This window comes from Amblyomma mixtum, chromosome 3, assembly GCF_055824585.1.
Source record: "Amblyomma mixtum isolate Tamu chromosome 3, ASM5582458v1, whole genome shotgun sequence".
Lineage (NCBI taxonomy): Eukaryota > Metazoa > Arthropoda > Arachnida > Ixodida > Ixodidae > Amblyomma > Amblyomma mixtum.
The window spans coordinates 14,066,489-14,093,366 of NC_143014.1; the positions used below are offsets into that span (position 1 = coordinate 14,066,489).

A 26,878-nucleotide genomic window follows, 5' to 3' on the forward strand; every position below is an offset into this window, starting at 1 on the left:
ACGAGGGACCACTGGGCGAGGCTTGAGAGAGTGCCGCCTCCAGGGGGCCCTTTGCGCAAGAGACGGGGACCGCTACCATGCCACAGACTCATGCGGCTTGGACAGCCTACAGAGGGGCATCTCATAGTTAGGGGCGGCACTAAGGCTCGTCAGGGTAGGCTAACAATCGTGAAAGGGAGGTGCAGCATCGCAGAGCACTGAGCCTCAGCCAACAGGCGGGTGCGTGGCCACATTGACCAGCACTTCTCATGCAAGGCTGCGGCGATCCCCGACCTCCAACGGCCTCTGCTTGGCATCGCGAGGCACCACTCTGCTCGGTGCTTGCCAAAGCCACCATATACGAGTGGGACCACCTGTTGGACTCCGTGGTAATCGAAAGCAGCCATCATCACTGTGCTCGACCACGGCAGAGCCACTGGGCCTTCGCCTGGACCTGCTTCTCACTCCTAAGTGTGCGATCAGCCGACCATCCCACCACAGAGTTTCCTCCAATGTTCCCCTGGAAATGGTGCGTGCGGTGATCTATGACCACCTCCATCAGCAATACCCGCGCATCGCGCATGTCTGTCATGGGCGAGCCCATTACCGCGTCTTCAGCACGTGATCAAATGAACGCACGTTGGTTGCGTGTGGCCCAGACGAATGCACCACGGACCTTCACTCAGTGACGCATGCAGTGATAGTGATGCAGTATTCATACACCCGTGAACGTGTTCCGCAGCGCATGTTCGTGGAGATGAGCTGCACCGGCAACCCTAGCACTAAAGTGGTATCGCGTCTCTCCACTAGAGGAGGAATACAGCGCCAGCGTCGTGAAGCAAACAAGGTAACTAACATAGGACGCGAAGCCGGAGCTCGAATGCAATCTAGTACTAAGTGCCAGCGACATCAGTAAGGATGCTGACATAGAGTTTCTTACTATTCCTTAGAGAGAAAACTGGTGGCTTTGCTAATGACACTTAACCCTAACAAATGCAAGCTTATTTCGTTTCAACGCAGACTTAATCCGTTGTCCTTTTCCTATAGAATTTCTAACAATCCAATAGAGCACATTCATTCATATAAATACTTAGGTATCACTGTGTGTCATGATCTAACTTGGCGGGAACATGTTACTAATGTTATTTCATCTGCAAACAGAACCCTTGGATATCTGAAGCGCCATTTACGTCACGCAACAAAAGAGGTCAAATTACTCGCTTACACATCATTGGTAAGACCAAAACTAGAATACGCATCCCCCATTTGGAGCCCCCATCAAGCATATCCAATCGATGCACTTGAAGCCGTGCAAAATCGCGCCGCCCGTTTCATTCACTCCCAATATTCATACGAAGTCAGTGTGTCATCCCTGAAATCACTGTCCAACTTATGAAGTCTTTCTTGCCGTCGTCGTGTCGCAACCCTATCTCTTTTTCATAAATTTTATTAGAGCTCACTCGGCCATGAACCATACATCTGCGCACCTCCGCCGCGCATATCACATCGCACTGGTCACCCCCTTCAAGTTACTCGTCCACGTGCCCGTACCGTAACCTTTTCCACCTCCTTCTTTCCACGAGCCGCATCAGACTGGAACGGCCTCTCCCACTCCGCTGCTGCTATCACCTCCCCATCACTCTTCAACGCCAACATTGAACTTCATATGTCATCGTGAAAAAATGTACCAATTTTTGATTAACCCACCCCTTATGTAATACCCCGAAAGGGGCCTTTAAGGTAAATAAATGAAATGAAATGAAATGAAATAGCCACTTGATGCAAAGCGCAACACGGCTGTGGCTCTGCACTCCATGCACCATGGCCGCCCGAGGCATGCCGGGAAGACAGCCCACTGGATTGACATCTAGGGGCTGGTTGACTATGCTATGGATTGCATGTTTCTGGCTGTTCAGTTTTGTTTTCACCACTGCAGTTTTTACTGATGTTTTGTGTGCTTTGTGGTTGTGTAGTGCAGCTGCGCATGCAGTTCATTTGAGATCCGAAGCATGCGAAGGTGCTTGACTCGAAGTGAGCTGCGCACAGTGTGTGCTGCCTGCTAGGCCCAAATTTCGTTTGCCACTTCTCTGGAAGCTATTTACGCAGCAAGCTGGGTTTGTTCAGCGGGAACCTGTGCTGCCTGTGCATTGAAATGTGAAAGAAGGAAACAAAGTTTTGAAGCAAAAGCTTCACTACGGTACCTAGATTAGCCTTCGCCATACGACCAGTTTTCACCTTCAAATGACCTTGAGCTTCGAAAGCAAAGGAACGGCGCATAACTGGCCCCCTGGGACAGCGGACACCTCAGTCGTGCTTTAAGCTACGAAACCAATGGAGCGGGAGCTTCGAAAGCAAAGGAAAGTGGACAGTGGACACCTAGTCATGTCCAGTGGTCCACCTTGGAACAGTGGACACCTAGTCGTGCTTTAAGCTATGTGGCGGTAGTGACAGATGTGCGCTGCATGCATTGGCATTGACAACGTTGTGGCAAAAACGCGGCACTGAAGCCATAGGCCGTCGGCGTTGACAACGTTTCACACTCTGATGATTTTAAGGAAAGGAAGTGTGCATAACTGGCTCTCTGGGTCAGTGGACGCCTGAATCGCCCTTATAGGTGCATGGGGTGATGAGAGAGATGTAGGCTGCATGCGTTAGCTGTCACAACGTTGTGGCAGACGCGCGGCACTGCTGCAATAGGCTGCAGCGTTCACTGGGTGAGCAAACGCGATCTATCATTAACTGCCACCTGCCAGGGAGGCAGGGTGGGTGAGTTGCCTATCCAGTGTCCGGACTTATAAGCCGCTGCGGTGGCTCAGTGGTTATGGCACTCGGCTGCTGATCGGAAAGACGCGGGTGCGATCCCCGCCGCGGTGGTTGAATTTCAATGGAGGTGAAATTCTAGAGACCCGTGTACTGTGCGATGTCAGTGGACGGTAAAGAACCCCAGGTGGTCGAAATTTCCACAGCCCTTCACTACGGCGTCCCTCATATAGCCTGAGTCGCTTTGGGACGTTACACCCCCATAAACCAAAGCGCACTCAATGTTACAGACGCCAAGCCGCTTATAGTAGCCCGATGTGCCATAGCTTTCGCTCTGTAACCAGGTTCAGCAGTAGTTGAACCGCAGCTAATTTTTTCGTGATTTGAGAACTCGGCAATCTGCTGCTATGACCCCTCTGCACATTTCTAGTACGAGTCTCGCTGACACTTATCCTTTAAAAGCGCAAAGTACTTCCACAAGCGTAACTTATAACCGTACTAGGGGAGGATTGCATTGGTCATATCGAAAACTGCAGCGGTGGGTGCGCATTGCATGCAGGAATGACTTCCACTCCATGAATTAATTCATGCAGCTACCCGAATATTGGTCAAATGTTTACGAGAATCCCCCAAGGTGGAGTAGATTTGTAATAAGGAAGTAATTACTCATTGACATCCACCCGAGCGCAGCCATACGGCTACAAAGGAAAGCTATACAGCTTTCTCAGAAACTTCGTAGTTAAAGAAAAATTCGTCCTGGTCTGGGGTTCGAACCCGGGACCACCGCTTCACCGGAGCAGTCGCTCTACCCACTGAGCTAACCAGGACGGCAAGCTTATGGTAGGGCTACCACCAACCATTTTTTGCACCAATCTTTAACAATGTGATTTTGTTTTTTCGTTTTTTCTTATTGTTTTGTTTTTTAAACACATTTCCTGCTTCGTTGGATTGCTGCTGATTTCGAACTTTGAGTTGTGCTGTGTTGGGTTTAATGGCGCATAAGCGACTATGGCTATCATGCGCCAAGCTCAGGGTATAGAAAATTGTTTAATATAGGATGTTATACAAGAGTCTAAATGAACGGCGGTGTAAAGGGCCTAAAAAGTTAATTCGTGCAACCTAGTAAAAATATAAGACAAAATTTTAAGTGCCTTATAGTAAAAGCTTTAAAAAGGGTTGGTAACCTCAACAGCCATCCTTGGCTGAGCAAGGATCTCGAGGTCGATTTCGAACTTGATGTCTTGTTGCGCAGTTCTGGATATTTACAGTATAATGACCATTTAGTTTTGTGTTATCTTTTTGATGTTTTGTGTTTTATGTTGCATTGATTCACCCACTGCCTTTTGTAATGCCCTTGGGCCTCGAGTATAAATAAATAAATAAATATGCCTTGGATGATGAATATCAAAAATAACTATTCATTGCTGGCAGGGACTATATTCCGCTGCGTAGGAAGAGTGCTTCGGCTCCATTACGTCGCTGCGGAGCATAGTTTCCTTTCCTCCTCAAAGCACATGTCAATTGGCACCACTGTTCAACAGCACCATCAGTGCATTAGCCACAAAGGATACAGGGCTCGTGTGACAGCAACCCGTGCTCCATGCAGGCATCAAGAAACAGGGCAGCCCTCTCCACCATTCGAGCCGTGTGAAGAGTTTGGAGACAACGCGTGTACTGGCCGACACTCAGCAGTGCCAGCACTGCTTTGCCCTGTTGAAGAAAAGTGGCTGCCGTGGTATCTTGGAAAAGAGCCCGGGGGGGGGGGGGGGGGGGGGGGGGCTGGTTACCTTCTGGTTGAGCTGAATCAGATGTTCTGCCCACTTGGTGACCACCTCTGAGAGAGCAGCACCACTTAGAATACACTGGAAGAAAACAAACAAAAGAAACACTGCATTGATGGCAGGAATGCCTAAATTTTATGCCCAACGAAAGAGACAGGCTGCGGAGAGAGTTCCAACACTAATGCTTAGTGCAACGCAGCATGACAAGAGGCTCCCTTCAAGAACTATGTATGCCATCAGCTGGGCACTTTTTAATAAAAATTTGTAACCATCCTCAGTGATTAACCAATACCATTATTTCGGTCTCAGGTTTATGCTTATGTGCAGGCACCATGTGGGAGAGTCAAAAAGAATGCCCATGAATCTGTTTGTACATGCAGCCACAGTGGAATTTCATGCACCATCCATTTAAAATGTACACCACAATACTGCCATGTTCTATTATCACTGCATGAGTGACAAGCATCCCAGATGCAGAAAGAAGACAAAAACATGGTCACTCATAGGAGCATGTGATGTGTAGCACCCAACAGAGCACCAAGTTGTTTTGCTCATTTTTCATCATGCCACTGTGTACAGTTTGTATGAAGTGGCCCTATCACACCCCCTGACATTCCTGCATGACATGCTGGCACATTGTGGCTAGAGGAAGTTGTGGTCATCACTGCAAAAGGGTCCCATCGCTGTGCAAGTCCAGGAATACCATCCACAGATGTCTACACTGAGCCATCATGGAACTGTCCTGCCTCACAGTGCTACCTACTAGAGGACCAACCCTGAGGCATGCACAGACATACCTGGCTCGCATGCAGGTGGAACCCAAGCCTAGTTCAATGGAGGATGTTGTGTTTAGGTAACATGACAGTACTAGTTTAATTCACACTGGTTACAAGTGACCGGCGCCTGGGTGCACATACACCATCGTTCCGGGAGCGTTCTTTCTCCACGCACATGACAGTTCGCTCCACCTATCGCACTGCACGCGACATACTTGCTGGGGTGCCATCTAGTGCAAGGCACAGCAGAGGATAATAACCACCTTTGCGAGCCACACCGAGTCCTCCCACTGGCCGGCTGCTTGGAGGTAGCGGCAAGCATCAAGGCCCTTGCCAATGAGGCACAGAAGTTGGACGCCATCCCACGTGCGGCCATTGGCAATCAGGTTAGTGGCCACCAGCTTCACCACCGACTGTGCCTTGCTCTCAGTCTTAAGTGACGCCACCAGGCACGCCCTGGGAGCAAAGTTCCACAACTGTAGTCACCTCTCCCAGATGTGAAGGCATTCTAAAATTACTGTTCCACCAGTCCGATGAGCCCTCCTTGATGGAAAGTATTAACAGACATCAAGTTTAAATTTGCATCTAGGCGCCAAGCTCAAGGCATAGGAAAACTGTTTTCTGAAGAATTTCACAAATATGTGAAAAAAACATACGTGGTGTAGACAGCCACAAAAGTTATTTCATACTACCTTGCAATGAAACAGGAAAAAAAATTTATAAAGGGCTAATATTACAAGCTTTAAAAAAGGTCAGGTAACACCAGTGGCCCCGAGGATCCCAACCAGCCAAACAAAGACTTTCTACTCAGGTGTGTCAAAATAGTTTCTCGAGAAAACCTGCTTCTCTTAAGACACAAGACATGTCAACAATTGCATTATCACTTAAGACCAGCGTTGGGTGAAAAATAATGCATTCATTATAAAATTGAGTAAAGTACTTTGTCCTTTGCTTTCTGAGTTGTGCACACAAGAATAAAATGTGATTTACTGTAAGTTGATCTCCATATTTTTCATAAGCATGTTTCTCTTGTTTCGTCACTAGGAAGTTACATGTAAAGCATGTGTGTCCAATGCAGGGACGACATAAAAATTACCTCTACAACTCTTTCCATACCATGGGGAAAGTGACCATTTTGTGAAGGTTTCAGTTCATTTGTTTTTTGTGTAAAAACTATTGCATTCAATATTTATTGCAATACCCAATAAAAGAGCTGAATAAAGGTGCTTTCTATTCATATAAGTTTAAACAACAAATTGCATGTTGCATCAAAAAATTTTATTTGCTAAAAACGAGATTTTAGGAAAAAATTGAACAAAACTTTCAAAGACACGCTTGTATTTAAAAAGAAAAAAATGTTACAAATTTTCTGAAATATGCAAAATGTTTGTTACTCTATTGGCCACTATCTGAAAAAAAACAAAAAACATTTCAATCTTGAATAGTATTCTTGCTACAAAACAATAACTGGAAACCCTATAGTTGTGCATCGGAGCGCGGCCGCCTGTGTTTCAGGCTGGCTTCCATCATCACCGATGTGAAAACTGAATCATCTTCAGCGCCTTGCAACATTTTCAGGCTCGTTGCTGCACAGGATGTCAATTAAATCACTCGCAGACGAAACAGAGTCCTCAGATTTGCTATGTTTCAGAGCGCATAGCGCACATGTGGAGGCTGCCAAGCGACTTTGATGGTACCGCATCTTCGGAGTGCATTCAAAAAATGCCATTTTGCAGGGGAAAAAAAAAACTATATTGGAAACAAGACTTCAGTTCTCCGGCTACAAGCCAGACACGCATCGTGCCTGTAAGCAACGCGGAAGGCTCCGAAGTCGAGCAGCGAAGGAGTCATCTGCGGGCAACATGGCGGGCAATGAGCGCAGGTCTGCGTCTTCATTTCTTCGCAGCGCGTTAGAAAGTGCCCCCTCGCGGGACAAAAGAAAACTACATCGGAAACAAAACTTTGGTTCTTTGCCTACAAACTACATCTGCAGCGTGGTCATTAGCAACACAGAAGGTTCTGAAATCGGGGCATGAAATGATTGTTAGCGGGCTAACAATGCTCAATGGGCGCGGCAGGGAAAGAGTTCAAACGTTCCTGGTGCGTGCAAGTATTCGCCCAGGAGAGGCTTTACAAAATGCCAAAAATGCAGCTTGTTGTTTATTTCATTATTCCAAATTATATGACCTTTAGCGCTCAAATTACTCTGTATTAACAATTTCATACAGTCTCTATGGGGCATGTTGACTTGCTCACAAGCTCAAACCTGCGTGCTTGTGCAGCACATAGGTAAGCTCTTTCATTTCCACCTATTCCAACAAGCTTGGCACCTAGCAGAATTTTATCATACGCCCCTGTGTTGTGACTTTTTCTATGTTGTGTATTATGCTTCCTACTAATGGTTTGGCTGCATTTCTGGAATGTAATGCCGTGAGCAGGCTAAGCGAAACCGTGCCAATTATGTTGTTTTCAATACTGTAATTAATTATTCTGTCCACAGCTACTGAGACAGCATAACATATGGCAGTAAAAATGGATACAGGGTTCGCCAGTTTCCTTGTACTACCACGCTTCGAACATAATCTGCTGTTTTTGAGCCATCAGTATAAAATTTTGTGTGGTTCACATATATTTTTTGAAGTGCCAGGTATTCCTGTAATATGTGTTCATGTGGTGCTTGTTTTTATAGGAAGTGCGTCAATGAAAAGTCACATACAGTGGGAAGGCCGTACCGAGGCGGCAGTGCGACGTGTTGTGAGGCGACATGAGGACTCTAAGTTGTGGCAACTATCCTCGAAGCGGAGGAGTTGGGGTTTATTGTTGAACAGCGTTTTGGATATGCATTTTGTAACTATCAGGTAATATAGATGTTTTGATAGGGACCGTGGTTTCAGGACATTGGTGCATGTGAGCATGGTTCTGTCTTTGAGAGAGGGTTCATTCGTTTCTGCATAGAGACTATTTGTGGAAGAGGTTCTGTATGCACCAGCCGAGAGACGTAAACCAAGGTTGTGAACAGGGTCAAGTCGCTTTAGGTATGATGGTCTCGCGGACCCATACACTATGCATCCATACTCTAGGAAAGAACGTCGAACAGATTGGTAATGTCGTATCGGACCCACAGCGCTTTCCAGACAGCAAGAAAAAAAAAAATAATAATAAACTGCTTGCGCACAATGCTTTGGGCTACTCCGCAGTGCACTGCCAAGGTGGACCCCGGGCTGTCTTGCAGAGTGTACGCTGCACTGCTGGTGGCACGGAATCATTCAGAACATGCCTAGTACCTTCACAGAGGCCCAGAAAGCAGCGAATCCCCTCGGCAATGGCAGCACCTGTTGATGGCTAAGAGGAGCAATCATGTCGCTGCTGAGCGTGAGAAGAGGATGTCACCTTGGGCGCCGTGCTAGTGCCGTCGATTGACATGCGAAGCCTTTCTCATGCAGCTGAGGGAAAAACCGATTCCAAAACTGCAGTACCGTCCTTTTGCAACATTCAGAAGCAGTCTGGATTTCTCAGAATGGGGCATTTTGCGCCATCGTTCAAACTGAGATTTTGAATAGGCGAAAGCAAACCATCGCCTTACGCACGGAGGTGGAAAAAAAAATTGCATGCAAGAGCAGTGTTGTCAAAAAGTGAGCCAGGTACAGCGAGAGTGCCTTTTTAGATGCAATAATAGGGCCAAGCATTCCATGCACCACTGAAGGATTACTGCCAATAACGCACAGACAGCAACTTGTGCTTGATCTTAGGAATAAAGTCTTTTATCTCACATGGTGCCACGGCAGGGGGGTGAGGTGTCGTTGGGTCAGGAGGTCTCCGGGGCAGGTGTCAAGAGGCCGCCTTGGCGGTTGGGCCCTCCTTAAGCAGCCTCCACCCCGGTTCCCCCTGCCCCACTCGGGAGAGGAAGAGTGGTCGAGGGCGTGGGATTCGAGTGAGCGGCCCGCGAGCAGGCCCTACAAGTCGCAGCTCTGATTTGTGATGCACTTCACAGCTGCCTTAACTGAATGTCACTCGGACATTGTTGGTTGACCTACACAACAATCCCTTCTTTTTTTCCTGTTCCCAAAGTATGGGGGGGGTCAGCCAATATGATGTATCAACCAATATGCGAGTAAATATGATGTTTGTTACAAAGTCCAATGACAAAGATGAATGCTCTCTTTGCTATTCAACTATCGAACAAGGCCATTGTATTAGCAATGCTGACAAAGTGTCAATCTTCATTTTCTGCTCTTATTGCTACTATAAATCCAGGCCCACCGATCTATAACGCTTTTGTAACTTAGGAATGTGTGCTTAAAGTACTGTCTGAACAGAACCAATCTCTGCCACTGGTTGAGATTTCACCCCATGCTCCATGTTAACCCCCAAACGGACATTTTTTTTTCCGAAAATGGTACCAAAATGGTCATTTAGTACCCATGATATTATCTGTTGGCAAATAAAAAAAAATTCTTCGGATGAGCCTTTCTTGCCCATTTTTAAAATGGACACAAAATGCCAGAAAACAAATGAATAGCTGGACTCGTTAAGAGCCAGAAACGACAGCTTATGACGAGCCTGGCTCGTCCAAGTCTGCTAGGGGTTGAAACCAAGTGAGCAGCCCTGTGCACGAAATCGGTCACAACTGCCTTGTCTCTTACTACATATTTCTCTAACCTGTATGAGCTGCACATCTGTAAAATTTACTGCCATGTACTGCTCTGTGTGGCTTTGAAATTTTGCCAAAACAACAGGCCTGGGGGTCTCACCTCAGTGAGTCGGTGTAGAAGTGCTCACTGCCGGGCTCTGTCTCGAGCAGCAGCTGCACTGCCTGATCAGCCTGGCCCAGCAGGAGCAGGCGGGAAGCGCAGCGCTGCGTGTGGCTGTGCAAGGCACGCAGCCGCTCATGCCAAAGCAGCCGCTCCAGCTGCAGGGCCTGCACATCCATCGCAGCATGTCTGCTACACTGCAATCTAATGAACATTCGCGCCCTGCTCTGAGCGCTGTCAGGTGCAGGGTTTGTGAGCGCCAGGTTAATTTCATTCACCACACCGTGGCCAAGCTCCTTTCGTGGCATGCACATCACAAAGCTGAGTCATCCATATTTGTGCCCTGTGTTCTGTGCAATGCGTCAGAGCACCGGAGCATCGCAGCAGATGGAGAGGGCCAGCACACTCCATAGCCGATTCTGCCAAGCTTTGCACTTCAAGGACTTGTTTAGTGTCAGCCCGCTCAACAGAAGACAACACACACACATGCAACAGTGTGCGCAATAAATAAAACCAAGATTATTGTTTTAGCACCAACGACCGTGGACGCTCCTCAGGAATGATCTCTCATCCCCCTGTCCAGCAGCGCCCCCTATCCACTCCCCCCATCGGTAATCTTGCCTTTGCATTACATGTAGCGTCCAAGCCCATTTCTTCCGCCTAATCTCGACTAGGATGTCATTTACCCGCGTTTGTTCCCTGACCCACTGTGCTGCGTTGCGCTCAATTTAAGTTGTTAGCCTTCACATTTCTTCCCCTTGGGTAAGGTTATATACTTTTCTCATAAGAAAACCTGGTCACTTGTCTTGATGAGGAGATGAGAGCGCGCACCAGACGTGATCCGCAAGAAGGAAATGCATTCTGTCTACATGACCAGAAACCTGCATTCACGCAGGCTGCAAGCAGACACAAAAGTGTCAAGATCTACAAAGCATGCTGTGTACTTTGCATTACTCATTTTTTTTATGTTAATACTGCTGCATAATTAAATCATCTGATAGCCATTAAACCATCTCATCCTTCTGCTTGCCGCCATGCAACATCTGGTGTGGGTTGCGGGGTATCCTTATCAGCCCGATCCCGCAGCTTCGGAGCCTGTTGTCCACCGATGTCTTCCGTGGAGTGCTGGTGGTTCGTGCCTACTGGCATCGCCCCAGCACTACTTGACAGGATCCAACAAGCCGCTCTCCCCCAAACCACCCCAGCCCAAACAACAAGACATGATGACGAGAAGAAGACACTAACCAAATGCTTACTGACCCAACGACCGCATGAAAAGACAGCTCCCCCACCCCTGCCACTGGTTGTGACCATGGGTCTCGGCATTGGCTTCTGGTGACCAGCGGCTCTGCACGTTTCGTAGATCAGGCTTCATCAGCTCATCACCTCCTCTTCTCTCTACAACCATGCATTTCATCAACTGAGAAAGATAGTTGCTCGGTGACCCCAGGTCTTGTTGCAGGCTAGAAAGATGACGAAGCGGGCAGTACTAGGCCAGCAGCCACCTGTCATCATGCCTCGTTTATAGCATTTGGAGCAGGGTGCAGGATATCCCTATTAGCCTGGTCCCACAGCTTCAGAGCCTTTAGTCGGCCCCGATGGTGCTCGCACAGTCTGGTAACACAGCCTCAGTGAATACCTCCTATAAGCAGCTCCTTTGGCTACATTTTAGCATGTTTCAATAAACGAAATGTTTTAATTTACGGCTAAAAGAAGTTTTTTAACCACCTATGGTAAGGAAAAAAGTTTTGAGAACTGATGGTGAATTTCTGGTGACAAGTGACCAACTGCTAACTGTTACAAGCATGTTTGGGCTTTGCCAAGAAGCGTACTGGCTTGGCGGTCACCGTCAACAGCTAATTCCAAAGAAGACAGACGCAGGTACACCGCGTTCCGCTGGACGAAACAAGACATGCACTGCTCGTGCCGTGCCTTTTATTCTCTCAAGATCTGTGGCCCTGCCTTCAAGTGGTGCCACATACAACAACCGTGTGAAAACGAAACTAACATATGAAAACAAAACTGTAACAGTCCTCCCCCATGAGATTGTTCAAGGAGAGCATTATGACGAGAAGCACTGCATTGGCTTCTAGCGCTTCTTTGTAGGGGTGTGCGAATATTCGAAATTTTCGAATATCGAATCGAATATCCTCATATTCGATTCTTTAAACGAATCAAATAGTGAAAATTGCAAATTATTCGAAAAAAGTTCGAATATCTTTGCAAATGTTCGAACCGTTTTAGGAAGCCTACATGCTTCAGCGTGGCCGCGACACTGTCCATAAGTATGGAAACATTCATAATGCCAGCCTTAAAGATTGGACATATCTCCAATCGCGGAGGCAACTTCTGAAAGTCGTGTCATAGCTCACACGTCTCTAATCTGCCGAAGTGGCGCTGAAATTTTCCCTGAAATTTTGATTCACTTTCATCATCAATAGTAGAGGTCAAGTTTATTGTGCGAGCGGCACATGACATGAGAGTTGCATGAATGTTGTCAGCTCATGCTCATACATCTATCCACTGTATATCTCCGGTCGCCTAGCGCCAGCTAGAGGGGAACACGCGAGCTAAGTGAGAAAGAAAAAAGCAATGAAAATCACTGAAACGAAAAGGACGGTGAGGAGATCGCGCGCTCGGCGATAACTGGTTCGAAGAGCCGACAGCAGGGGAAGCGCCTTGGGTTACGTGGACGCAGGTCGGACGAAGGCGTCGCTCAGCCATTCGTAATCTCTGATATATTGCATCAGGCAACCCCGTTCACTAAATAAACTCATTAAACGTAATTGTTGTAAATTCGTATTTGATTCGGTTCGGAAAAAGTATTATTCGCACACCCCTACTTCTCTGCAAATGAGGCACGCTGCACATTGAAGTTCGTACTATGCCCCTCACGGCTGGCTCAGAGTAAACAGCCCAGCTGGAGTCACGCACAGTTGATGGATGGCTGCAAGCGTTTTGTGTCACAGGAGGCCAAGCGGTTGTCTTGAGATTGAGGGCCAAGGGGGTCGCCCTGCCTATGCCAGACAGTAGAGACTGCAGCTCCCGACTGACCTGTGGTGCGTGTGACACGTGCAGGTACCAATGGTGGCCCCTGCCGAAAGTGCTTTGCAAATACGTGTTCTCTTACGTTTGTCAATGAAGAAGAACGGCACCCTTTATCGGCCTGCACCTCCTGTCTAAGCTGTCTCAGCAGCACTGAAGTATGCAGACTTGGGTGAAGAACATCCAAAGGTACCTTGAACATCCTTCCCATGAGCATTTCACACAGTGGTCTGCCTGTGAATTCATGTAGTGTGGTTCTGTAATGAAATAAGAACTGTGAAATCTGGGTTTGGAATGATCCGGATCCATTCTTCTTGATCTTGTTCTTGAGAGTCGGTACGATGTGCATTGCCTCACCATTTGAAGCTGGATGGCGGGGAGATACAAGCATGCGATGTATTCCATTACGTGCCAAGAATTCCAAATATTGCTCACCTGCAAAAGCAAGTCCATCATCAGACACGATGAGATCCGGCAGTCCATGCTGTACAAAATGCTGTTTGAAATGAATTGATAACAGCATCATCTGATGTTGATGTCACTGGGAAAACTTCGACCCATTTCGATTTTGATTTTGGTTTGTTGGTTTAGGGTTTAACGCCCCAAAGCGACTCAGACCATGAGGGACGCCGTAGTGGAGGGCTCTGGATAATTTCGACCACCTGGGGTTCTTTAATGTGCACTGACATCGCACAGTACACGGGCCTCTAGAATTTAAAGGAAGAAACAGCGCGAAGGAACACGGACACACGCGCTGTTTCTTCCTTTAAATGCATTACCAACTAGCCCGGAACCTTGCTCTAGAATTTCGCCTCCATCGAAATTCGGCCACCGAGGCCGAGATCGAACCCGCATTTTTCGGGTCAGCAGCCGAGCGCCATAACCACTGCAGCGGGTCGACCGACTCATTTTAAGTGGGCATCAACAATGTATGACCCATGAATGGGCCCCCAAAGTCTATGTGAAGCCTTGACCAGGGCCTCTGTGGAAATGGCGATGGGGTATGCTGAATGCATTGCAGGGCACGCAGGTAAGCTTGGCAGGTTGCACAGCTCTTTATGCTCTTAGCGATGCTGCCATGGATTCCCGGCCGCCAGACGTGGCTTCTGGCAACTGTCTTGCTAAGATTTTGGGACAAAAACTCGAGAACCCCACAGCAAGCCACCTTCGTGGAGGCTGAGCTCCCTGCTGTGAATGGATTTCCCGCTGGAAGTCCTTCCCTTGCAGGACACTACATGGCTCAGGAGTGAATTTTCTGTAGCCTGTGCCCCAATGGCAGCTGACAACAGTCCTGGCTATGCTTGTTCAAGCATGAATATTTCAGCAGGTGTAGGCAGATCCATGTTGTTTGCTGGCAAAGACAACTTACTGAGGGCATCTGCATGACCCATGTTCAGACCAGGCTTGTACACAAGCTTGTACAGTCATGGACAAAATTCTGCGAGATGCCGGAGCGGCGTTTTGAGGCTAGGCGGCGCAGTGGCCATGTCAAGGCTGCGCTGGACGATGACTAGGAGCATGCACGTCCTATATTAGCCTGCTTGCCTGCAGGCGGCCACTTTTCGCCACTTGCACTCGTCAGCCGCCATGTGGTCACCGCACTCAGTGCGTGACTACGATGATGGGCGCATTCCCGGCGCATTTATGTCCAGTTTTCTTTTAAAAACAGAAATAAAGCGCTGTCTTTTTCTTTCTATCACTAATCATTTGCAACTTTTTGCCAGCGAATGAGGCCGGGTTTTTGCGAACAGCCCGCTGTATCAAAACCGCTGCTCAAGAGATTCAGTCCGTACCCCTCAACAGCGAGCTTTACCACGCAATGTAACCAATTCTTAGGCAACAAATTTATTGCTACGAAAGAAAACGTAACCACTTCGTAACTATTCTGCCACCCAAAAGTGTAAAGAACCAACAGAATTTTTAGGCAACAAATTTATTGCCACAAAAGAAAAGAGTGGACACAAACAAAAACGTAATCCAGGTGTCTATCGCAGAAGCCACTTCTACTATTTGGAGAAGTCGCCACTGGCAGGAATCACGCTAGCGAAACGCCGCAGCATCTATCCGTAGAAAAAGCCTTTCCTGCTCTGTCTTGATGACCGCCTATAAATTATCCGTGTTGCCATTCCCAAAGTGCGAATTCCTTCGGTCAGCTTTTATGAAGCCCCACAATTTTCTATAGTGTCCGTCTGTCCTTTCAGGGACTGTGTTAGCTGCTGCATACCACGACCTCCACGCACAGCACTCAACCTCTGCAAAATGTGCGCAGAGCATCTTTCCCGCTAAAATAGACAGCATTTATCCCAGAATGGTCCACCAAGGACGTAGGACAGGAGACGTCCGCAATATTGTCCAAGTAACACTCCGAGGCAAAGGGTCCGTGATTGTCACTAGAGGGTCTCTCCTTGACATGCGGCCCAGACAGATGCACAGGAGCGACCATTGACAAAAAAACCTTGCATGTTTGCACTGAGCACCTGCTTCCACTACTGATCTCTGTCAATTTTCGAGCAGTGCACTGAAGCTGAAACAGAGTTGATAAGAGGTAGATAACAGTGGCAAAGCAGACATTTGGGCTAGTTGGTGTGAATTCATGGTGGAAAAAACAGCGCAAACTAAGACAGAAAACACAGAAAAGAGGGGAGACACTACAAGCGCTGACTTGCAACTAAGGTTTATTAGAAAGAACAAAACACAATATATACAAAAACCACCTACGACTGCGTACGTCATAACAGATTACGTGCAAGCGTGCAAGATAATCTAAACAGAAGCATCGCGCGTGTGCACCCGGTTATTTAAGTACCTAAATTCCAATTCTGACAAGGCCACTGAAGGATCACTCACGCACCGTTTGCCGGTTTTTCGGATAAAGAACGCTTCCATCAGCTCCCGGGTCACCTTATCTTGGTGGAAATAAAGCACGTCAGTTTTCGGGAAAAGGGGTGTGCATTTGCAAACCCGGCAGTGTGCGGGAAGGTTGTCTTGCGAGTCACTGCCGAGTAGGTTGCGGTGCTCAAAGAGCCTTACATTTACACAGCGCCCCGTTTGCCCGATGTACTCCTTACCGCAAGACAGTGGCAACCGATATACAACACCCTTTTTGCAAGGAATGAGAGGCGCCACATGTTTTGTTGTACAGGCCTTGCGATTCTTGTGGACACCAGCCGCCAGTTTTTTGTCCACTTGTGGGCAAATTGCAGCGAGCTTCTTAGGAGCCGAGGACACCACCTTAACATCGTACCTCTTTGCCACGCTCTTTAACCCATGGGAAAGCCTGTGAGCGTACGGAGCGTACCTCTTTTCTGTGTTTTCTGTCTTTGTTTGCGCTGTTTTTTCCACCATGTAGATAACAGTGCAATTTTGAGTCTTTGGTTCCTGATGTGATTATGCTGACACGTGCCCGAACTGATCTGTTCGTAGAAAATTGAGACAGTTTTACATAACATTTAATATTTATGCTTTGTCATCGATGTTCCTCTATTTATGATTGGTTAGTGATATCCAGCAAAGCCTATATAACCTCACCCAGAATTTTTTTCGGTTGCAAAGATGTCTCCGAGGGTGCCGGTTGAGGAATGGCAACTAGTCGCTCACTTGTTTGTAGAAGAGATTCCCCAAAGCAAAACAGCCCGCTGGACTGGTCAGTCCAAATCCGTTGTAGCCCATACCATCAGTGTTTTTCAGAATGAAGGAAGCCTTGCCTATGCCAAGCACTCAGGTCGACCCAGAGCCACACGAGAGGAGCATAACTTCCTAATCATAGCCCCGGCTCTGGCCGACCCATTCATGAGTGCCAAAGAAATCCGCAAGGAGCTCGCATTGACAGTATCTCCTGGGCCTGAGACCTTGTGTGGCTGCCCAGAAGCCTCACCTTATGGAGAAACAGTGCTGTCAATGTCTACAGTTCATTAATGCTTTGAAAGACTGGACTGTCGACGAATGGGCCAAAGTCACAGACGAGTCCACATTTTCGGCCCGTTGGGATCAGAAGTGCCGAGTTTGGCGACCAGAGAATTGCAGGTATGCATATCTTTTTTCGTTTCCATGTAATGTTGATCATTTCGGTGTGATTGAGTTTGAAGCGCCTCAAGCTATGAGGGACGCCATAGTGGAGGGCTCCAGAAAAATTTGGAACACCTGGGGATCTTTAACATGCACTGACACCACACAGCACACGGGCCTCTTGCAACAGTTCTCCTCCATCAAAATGCTGCCTCCGCGGCCAGGATAGAGCACGCTGATCGTTTTGTATGAAGAATATGAGCAGGGGTGCATTTAGCAGGGAAGGCGAACCTCCCGGTTCCAAAGGATGAACATTACATAGGAAGTCATACTGGACATCACTTCTCCAGCTTGCAATATTGGCTTGCACGAGTGACTTAAATCTACCCCTGCCTGCTTAGAGATGAAGCTACAAGTTTTTAAAAAGTTGTGGAAAACCTGTTCCCCCCTCAGTTTCAATGCTGCCGACCATCTCCACCACCGTGTGTCAGGACACCACCGGCTGGGAGAGGAGGAAATCTCCCTCATGGGGGAAACGGAAGCAGAGACGGGAGCGCCACCTCGAAGGCTACGCGGAGCTCCGTGGAGCCGGTGAGAGTCTCTTCGGTATCCAGCCAGCATCAGGAGCAGTTGCAGGTGCACACTCTCATCACCTTCCGTAGGGAGATCCGTCATACCTTGCCGTAGGACTTCTGGTTCCAGGCAGCGAAACGAGCACAGCAAATGCAAGCTCTCGTCACCTCCCCCAGCAAATGCTTGGGGGTGGCTTTGCCCCAACAATGCAGCACGCACGGGAAGACCCGGCCGGCACTGTCGGCGCATACAAACGTTTGTCGCTGATACCCCCGAAGTCGCGCCCCTGCCCCAGCCAATAAGTCGGAAGCCCTTCTTACGTAGCCTTCCATTTCCGAGGAATGCCTCATTGACGTTTTGTAGCTAGCTGGCCCCACTCTGTGTGTTATCTTCCAATGTAATAAATAGCATATGAGCATTCACGCTTTGTCGTCCCTCCCTTTGTTCGCTCGAGCACAAACTCCTCCGCGGTTAGCGAGCAGAAACGCTGCCTCCGTGGAATGGCAGTGCGGGGCAGAAGGCTGTCTGTCAATATTTCCACAAAGTAACTGCTTCTTATATATACGTATGGTTTCTTAAAGGCATGGTTAGTACTACATACTCAAAGCTGTTTAACACGAGTGCTAAAGCACGCTTCATCGAAAACATCGTTTCGATCCTAAACCAATAGACTTTATGCAAAAACTGGCGCCCCCTTGTGTTGGCCGCGCGCGTTTCCGCCATGTTGGGGGCTTCCGGATACCGCAGTATATGGCAGTACGGGAATAGCAACGCACACGTTGGCATTTATCGTCGCCCAAGATGCCCAAATGTTGCTCTGTACCTTGCTGTACACAAAGAGAACTCAATGATAACCAAATAAACAAGGTAAGAGTGCTAGCTTCGAGCACTTTTTTTTTATTTCTTGCCTGGAGTACGATGCGAGGCAGCGGGAAGCCTCTTGCGGGTGTCGAGTGCTTTTCGAGAGGTAGTAATTAGATCGCAGACGAAGTCACAACCCAAATAACATTTGCAGAGCTAAAAAGGCTCATAAAACGGCTGTTTGCTTATCTTGTATTTGCCGAGGAGCGCTCCTGCCTGCTAGCAGTTACGGCGCACTGCATCGGTCAGCTAGCAGTTTCTCGCGCGGGATTAGTTTTGCGTCTGCCACTCGGCTTCATGTGCCTGCTTTTTTTTTTTTTTTTATCCTGAACCTTCGGTTTGCTTTTATGAGAGTCTTATGGAATCTTAAATTTCCAAAGTGTCACAGGCGAACAGATCCGCAACGGACCTTCGTGTAGCTCGTGTCAGTAACTAGCGTATGCAATGGAGCAGCGTAAATCGATCATTTACCGTTCGTGGTCAGCTGCTCGATCGTCGCGTAATTTGTGAAGGTCGTATTTTCCAAGCGATGGTGTGACCCACAGTGCAGCGTCAGCAGTCATGGTCAGGCCATCACTTTGCCGAATACCTACTATCGTGGGGCGCAGAAATGCGAGCAACACAGATGTTCAGGTAGTTTTTTTTTTTATTATTTTAATACACCGAACCTACACCTGGGCTATGAGGCACGCAGTAGTGGATTGCATTGGATTAATTTTGACTACCAGGGGATCTGTAACGTGCGTTTTCACTTTTCGCCTCGATCAGAAAAACCGCTGCAGCCCAATGTTAGATTACTGCAGCCGGGATCGAATCCACGTCCTTCGGCTCAGCAGTACAATGCCTTAGCCACTGACCCACCGCAACGGGTTCATCAGGTGGCTATGCTATCACTAGGCATTTTAGGCTTTATGTAAATTTGAAAACAGCTCATAACGTCCCTAATGCTCGACTAATTGTTGTTCTGACTTATTCCAGATAACTAACCTCACTGTAGCATGGTACACGAAGTTATCTTGTAATTGTGCATTAAGCAGCAGTTTTCAGACGATCATAACTACAAAATCTCTTCTTGGTTCTAATGTAAACAAGATGTTGAGCAAAGCATGCGTTGAGCCAAATGCAGAAAAAAAATATTTCCAGGTATGCAGCATATTTTACTGCATTTTTCTCTTGCAGGTGCCTTTCCACTGCATCCCAGATGAGTTGAAGATGCGCAAAGCATGGCTAATCGCCATAAAGAGGAATCCCCCGTCAACATTGCAACTGCCCGGACCTGCTAAAAGCATTTCACAGAAAATGACTTCCTCAGGAACATAGCTAGCAGGCGCAGAATGCTAACTGACATGGCTGTACCATCAGTGTATGCATTCTCCAAGCCAAAGAAAGCACGAAAGCCACCAAAAGCTCTTTAAATAAAAAAACTAAAGAAAAATATAAAAAAACTTAAAATTAAGCGATCGCTTACGGTTCGCACCAAGCAACTACGTTGACTCAGTGACCACAAGCCCCCAACATGGCGTCACTTGCTCGTTTCGGTTTTCTTCCGGTAGATAGCAGCAGTTTTGCATAAGGTCTATTGTCGCAGGTGTCTCAAACTAAGGCGTGGTAACATTTTTTTCCCCTAAGCAGGCATGTCTCACCATACGTGCAAAGTGTGTTGCCAGCGGTCGCTACTCTGTGGCTGTCTGGGGCATCATGATAATGAATGGCCTCAGACCCCTAGTGAGGATCGACAGACCCTTTGCCTCGGATTCTTATGTGGACATTATTGACGTCTTCCTGCCCTACATCCTTGGCGGACCTTTCCCAGACGGATGCTTTTTATTGCAGCAGGACAGGAGTCCTGTGTACACATTACGAAGAGTGAGTGCTGTGCTAGAAGCACATGGCGTGCGACAGCTACCGTGGCCACCACCATGGAGAACGTGTGGGTCATTACAAAGGCCAACCTCATCAGGTCGGAATGCCAACTTGTACGCTTTGCGGGCAGCCATCAGGACCGAGTGGGACAGGCTGTGCAATGATACAGGTGTCACCCATTCCCTCCAGGCCACGCTGTTTAAATTTTCTTCACATTCTACGGCGTTCACAATATTTGTGAAGTTGAGGGGCATCAAGGAGTGGTTTTGACAGGCAGTAGCCCAAACCTGTCCTTCCCCGCAGGCCAGAAGAAAAAACAAGACAGCGCTTCATTTCTCCTAAAAATCACGCCACCATCAGTCACCGGGACGCACGCCGAGTATGGTGGCCATATGGCTGCTGACGAGCGCGAGCGGCGAAAAGCGGCCGCCCGCGGCCAAGCTCAGAAAAAGCAGCAGCTCATGCAAAACGAGCTATCAGACAGGCAAGCGGATGAATATAGACAAGCGTCAGGCCGTGACGTCATGGAGATGCCACGGCGCTGGAGTCAGCAGTGACTTTCGTTGTGTAGGCAAAAGCCGGTACCGTGTGCCTTGGGTATGCTGCGTTTGAGCATTTTTGAACGCATTTTGTAATATTCCGGCGAGTTGCGGTGCGGGTGGTTGAACCACAATGCTGAAGAAAGGCAGCGGCACAAGTTTCCACAAGTTTATCGCATTTAGATATGGGCCAAAGCGATGCGCAGCGGCCGTGGAGCGGGCAAAGTTCGGCAAACGGATCGGCTGCGTGGCTAGTATTGCATTTCTGCATCGAAACATGATAGTTTGAGTCTCTTAATCGGCATGTTTGCTCTTCAGTCGCGTGGTGAACAGTGCAAGAATCAACGTCCACAGCTTGTTCACGTCTGTCGGGCTCTCATTATGAGAAGTCTGGATGTGACATTCCGTGCGGGTGTGGCCGTAAATTGTATGCAGGAGACTGTTTTCAGATGGCAATCACCCGGACTACGTCCCGGGCATCTCTTCGCGCTAAAAAAAAAAATAAGAGGCTGCTGCCAGTCGCCTTCAGCATTCATTGGGCCACTAAGCGCGATGTTTTAAGCAGCACAGTAGTCTGGTAGTATGAATATACGACGCGTAGTTTTTTCTCTATTTTCACTTCCACGAGCTTCAGCATCTACATTTTTTTCACCGCCTATCCTAGAAAACGATTAAACGCCGCTAAGATATCGGCAAAATCATGCAGTGTTATTTCTCATATATTACCTGAATTTTACAACTGCTGGTCAATCGGAACCTGGCGAAAACAGCAAAGACCAGACCAAACACCACTTCTCAAGCAGAATAAGGCCTGCAAGCAGAATGGCTTAAAATATTTAGCTCAGCAGAGCAAACGTAACTTCGTTGTAGCTCGAGGTAAACTTCTATCCATTCGCCTGTGCACCTCTCTTAAAGCCAAGCGAATAAAAAAGCATTTTTTCAGACATTACCAGTGAAGATCGCATTTGCATGACTCATTCAAAGTAACTGCATGGTTTCAGTGTCCAGTAGTGTTGGGCGTTCTCCGCACTGAAGTGACTGGACGAGAGCAGGCACATCACAAAGGTTCGTCATGGGAAAAAGCTGCCTCGCGTCGTGCATCCCGTCGTCCTTCTTCTTGCTCTTAAGGCCGAGTCACACTGCAGAAACAGTCGGCCAACCCGTCCGACAAAACAGCGTTTTCGTCGGGTTGGCGATCCTGTCACACCAGGTACTGACAGAAGCAGCTCCTGAAGACAGAAATGCTCGCACCGGTGTCCAGTTCCATATGGAGTGGCTTACCGCAAAGGCCGATGGTCACGGTGAAGGGTGGCGAAGGCGTGATGGTGTCTACAGGCCGCATAGCAAGCATGTCAGCAGAAGCACCATTGTAAACAGTGTTGACCTGATGCATTCCACACAAAGTTTTGCGAGCTGGAGGCACGGACGCACGTGGCTTTGTGAACTTTCCGTGCTGAACCATGCTTTTCCTTCGAGCTGCACACACAAGCAATGTGTTTTTGCTTCTTGCAGTAATTGCACGTACTGCTAATGTGCTTGCACACGTTCACGGGGTATTCATCCCCACAGCGGTAGCATGTGACAAGCCCCTTTGATGCCACGACTTGATATGTGGAAAGGGCATTTCTGTTTGAGCTCGCTATCTCGCCAGCATCTTTTTCGCAGCTTCCATAGCAAGTGCAGTTTTTATGGCGTCTGTGGGGATCCATGTTGCCCCTCGCCCGCCAAAAGCACCCTTCCCTCTCTCATGGCCTACCGTGGCTCTTCCCCTGCCCCCCTCAGCACGGCAGCGGAGGAAGCGGAGGGGAGGCACCCGCGTCTACGCATCATCACGTGGGCAGCCCTCCTTTCCGGCCCTCTCACGCACGAGAGACAGAAGAGAGTTGAGAGCGAGGCACCGGAGAGTGGACACGACACCACGGCGGCCCAGGTGGCCTGTTTCCCGTGCCTGCCGTTGCTGCTTGCGCGACCGAGGGAGGCCGTCAGAATTTGGGAGTTCCCCAATAAACGGTTTTGTCTGCGGACTATTCCTTGGTGGCGTTGTTCTTCGGGGCCACGTCGAGCTAGCGGAGTGGCTTTGGCCCTGAGTGCAAACCACGCTAGAAACCCCACACGTCTTAGGTCTGCTATCTCAAGCAGCCTCGTCTGCACGGCTGTGTCGTCGATGCCGCACACAATGTGGCCCCTCATCACAGCGCCTGTGTCTTCTCTTCTTGGTCCCATCTGCTGCGCATTTTTTATGCAAATAATGTACCAACTAGCCCGGCTTATTCCTCTCTTGGATGATGCTAAAGCTCAGCTCCGAAGTTGCAATCCTCAGACAGGCTTTTGAGCGATGCCACAAAGTTACTGACAGACTCGCCCTGTACGTGAACGCATGTGTTGAACCTGAAACGCTGCATGACAGAAGACGGCTTGGGACAGTAATGGTCACCCAGAACAGAAAGAACTTTTTGCAAGGTTTTTGTCTTGCGATTGGGCGGGCTTAACGAGATCCCGCAAGAGAGCATACGTTTTCCGCCCTCAGCAACTAAAGAAGACTAACTTCTTTTTCTCTTCTGTGATGTCATTCGCAATGGAAAAAGCTTTAAGGCGATCAACATAGCAGGACGACGCATCTCCCCCTCCTCCGTCGAATGCTTAGAGGCTGCATGATAGAACTCTTGCACACTGACAACCGTAGCAGCACGAACTCACGTGAGCAGAAGTGGGCAGAGGACAGTCAAATATGAACTTGAATTGCTTGAATGCCTTTCTCCCTCGTCGCCACATGTTACGAGCATGTTTTGGCTTTGCCGAGAAGCGTACCAGCTCGACGGTCGCCGTCAATGGCTAACTCCGAAGAAGACTCGGGTAAACCGTCTTCCGCTACACAAAACAACACACGCACTAATCGTGCTGTGCCTTTTTATTCTCACAAGATCTATGGCGCTGCCTCTGGGTGGCACCACCTGAAATGACTGAGTGAAAACGAAAGCAACATATGAAAACGAAACTAACTTCCCAACAGAATTTCTTAAATTTACATTTAAATACACTTAAGTTCACCTTAAAAGTATGACACTACAGTGTTAAAGGGTCCCTACAGCCCCTTGGGGGGGGTCCTCTGGCGCACCGTTAAGCCAGACATTGACAGGCTTGTTGCTATCACATGCTGCTTTATTGCACATCATCACCCATACTGACTGGTGGTGCTAATTAGTGATCCTAACTATAAGTAAGTGTTCTTGTAATGTAATTCGCCTACTGTGCAGAGTGAAGTGCTTGTACAAGGCCTCCATTTATCCCACAGAACGAACATTCCTCAGTGGTGCACAGGTAGTAGCATTTCTGGCTCCCGACCCAAAGGACAGCAGTTTGGATTCCACCTGACCACCTTTTTTCTTTCAGTGAAACTGCTTTTCTATGTCCCTACCCTCTCGACCAATCAGCAGTCTCCGCAGAATGAGGCCTTTAACACTCTCGCATTAATACTTTCAGCACAGTCACTGTGACAGTTAGTAAGAGATACTGGCAAAATGTGGTAAAATACATGGCCTAGCCTGAGTGTGGAACCATGCGCGGTTTGTGCGCTCTGTGCAGTTCTAAAGAGTTTTCTACCTTGCAGTATCATCCTCTACCTTTTTCTGTGTACCCCTATCTAGGCATGGTCGATCATGAACATTTATCTACAGGCAAGGCTCACTGTATGCTCTCAGAGATGAGTCACTTGAAGGGGACTAGAAATATGCTGCAGAATTTAATAAGAAAGAACGGATCAAGCGTTATGCATAACCACACTGGAGACATGCCAGGCCCCTGCATGAGAGTGCATTTGCTCAGAATGAAGAACAGCCGAACCTTCCAACCTGAACCAGCACCACCTTGGCCTTCGTTTCTCCATGGCCGATAAAATAAACTACAATAAAAGCTCATTAATTCAAGTTTCAAGGGAATGTTCCAACTATCTAATGACCCCGATAAAACAGTCAACAGTTGCTCGCATCACGGTAAATTTAACTGGTGAAAGACTGGACAAAGCGTGCCCACTTTTAAGATAAGGATGGCGCGGCAATGACTAGTATTTCTCATGTTTCCATCAATGCTTTATTGCGGGCATACTGCCGGGATGAATTGTGTGGCTTATGTGGCTTGCTCATGCTGGTGGTCACTTACAGTTGACCCCACAATTACAATTTACAGTTGAGCCCACTTATAAAAATACTGAAGTGCCAAGAAAACGTCACTGTTTAACCGAGTTCACCAGAAAAAAGTCAAGTAAAAGTTACATTTTAACTGGAAGTTGTTAAAGGAAAACCCACAGTCTGTCAGCTTCGCTTCCTTCATGCAAAGTTTGCCTACATTTTTCTCTCAAGAGTCTAGATGCTCCACTTCGAGAAAACAAACTCACGGAGGCACTGAATCGTAGGCAGGGCCTCCTGTGAGGACACCACTTGGGGAGACTGATCTATAGCGTCGTCATCAGCATCGTCGTCACTATCGTTCTTGCCCGTCGCTCGCACACATGCCACGACTGCCTTGTCAGTGAAGATGTTTCTACTGCATCACCTGAGTGCAGTCCTGATGTGTCATCGTTAAATGCGGACCGCAATTCTGGCACGATTTCATTGGTCAGAGCTTCGCAAGCATCAATCGCAGTAGCCATGTGAACCTGCCTCGCTAAGCAGTTGTTCACCATGGAAACACCGACCATGCGCCAGAGATGAATTGAAATCAGGCTAGCCATGTCCATGTTGAAGACATGGCGGTGATACAAAGTCTTGAAATTAGAGCCGGCATCCTTAGATTGCAAACCAGAAGCAGCAGTAGGAGAAAGAAAGAAGACTTGAAAGCTCTGGCATGGAATGATGCACACTGCAGTTATCGACCTCCTTCTTTTGTCATTCCATGTGCACACTGAATTCCGCTCGAGCAAAAGAGCTCGAGTTACTGTGGCAGTAGCGTACGGGGATTCTGGCGGCACCTGAGAAGCTACAGGGATGTTTCGACATTCCAATGACAAACGCTGTGCATCTACCGCTTCTGTCCATACTTGCGCATAAAAATGCAGCCACACGCAATTTGCTATTCTTGCCACCCTTGCATGGGTTGACTTTAAGTGCAAGGGTTTTGGATGGGAGCGTATGAAAAAAATAACAAGTCCAGTTTCATCACCAATGTATAAATCGCTGTCCGCATACTTTTTGAAGATACGTGGCAATGTTTCTTTTTCCCACAGTTGTCGCGCTTCCATGTCAAGTAAAGCTGCCTCACCGGTGATGGCTTTCTATACAAATCATGTGGCTGTCCTTGAAGCACTGAAGCCAGCCATTACAAGAAGAAAGGCAAACTGGCTCGCCTTAGCTGCCAGAACCAGCCCACTAATAGGGAGATTCTGTGCATATAAGGCTTCTTCCACTACCTAGTAAATGCCCTACCAGACCCTTTTCCGCCCATTGAACTAGTGCACTCTTCCTCAAGCAGCACAGCGGATGATTGTCAAAGCTGTTGGTCGAGGCTCACTTGAGCACCAAGGCCGATGCTTTCTGGCCGTTTTTATGGTCTCTGTAGCACTTCATTGCCGTACGCTTTTGTTTCACTAGCAACAGTGCATTCTTGTGGAGAATATACTGTAGGCAGATCTGCCATTGTTCTTCTATGGCAGGCCTGACACGTGCACACCCAACGTGCACACCCATGCGTTGAAACTTGCAACAGTCTGCCGTCACACCAAGCCTGACCAAGCTCGGTCAGAGGCTCTCTTCGTATCGGTAGGATCAGTCCACTCGTCTTGAGGAGTGGAAGGGTCTCATGCGAAGCGAAATGAGCTTGAGTGCACTTTCACATACTCTCATGGATGCTTGCACTTTTGTCAGAATCACGGGCTTTTTTTTTTTCTTTTGAAGCTGGCTCACAGTAGCCAGTTTTAATTGTTAATTATAACCGCTCACGTGGCAATGCAGCAT

The 26,878-nt window shown here is 48.1% G+C and overlaps 1 protein-coding gene across 8 annotated transcripts in view; it reads right to left on the reverse strand.

Moving 5' to 3' along the window:
* Positions 1 to 26,878, reverse strand: part of LOC149349277 (WD repeat-containing protein 11-like) — a 222,502-nt gene that overhangs the window by 1,317 nt on the left and 194,307 nt on the right. For 5 of the 8 annotated variants that reach the window (XM_089578206.1, XM_089578205.1, XM_089578207.1 and 2 more), the window contains 5 exons: positions 13,178 to 13,588; positions 10,048 to 10,214; positions 5,560 to 5,752; positions 4,527 to 4,601; positions 4,311 to 4,449 (listed from right to left, as the gene is read on the reverse strand). In XM_089578206.1, coding sequence (XP_089434332.1) covers positions 4,311 to 4,449; positions 4,527 to 4,601; positions 5,560 to 5,752; positions 10,048 to 10,214; positions 13,178 to 13,588 — 985 coding nt within the window. The other 3 variants (XM_089578208.1, XM_089578209.1, XM_089578212.1) reach the window with 3 other exon arrangements.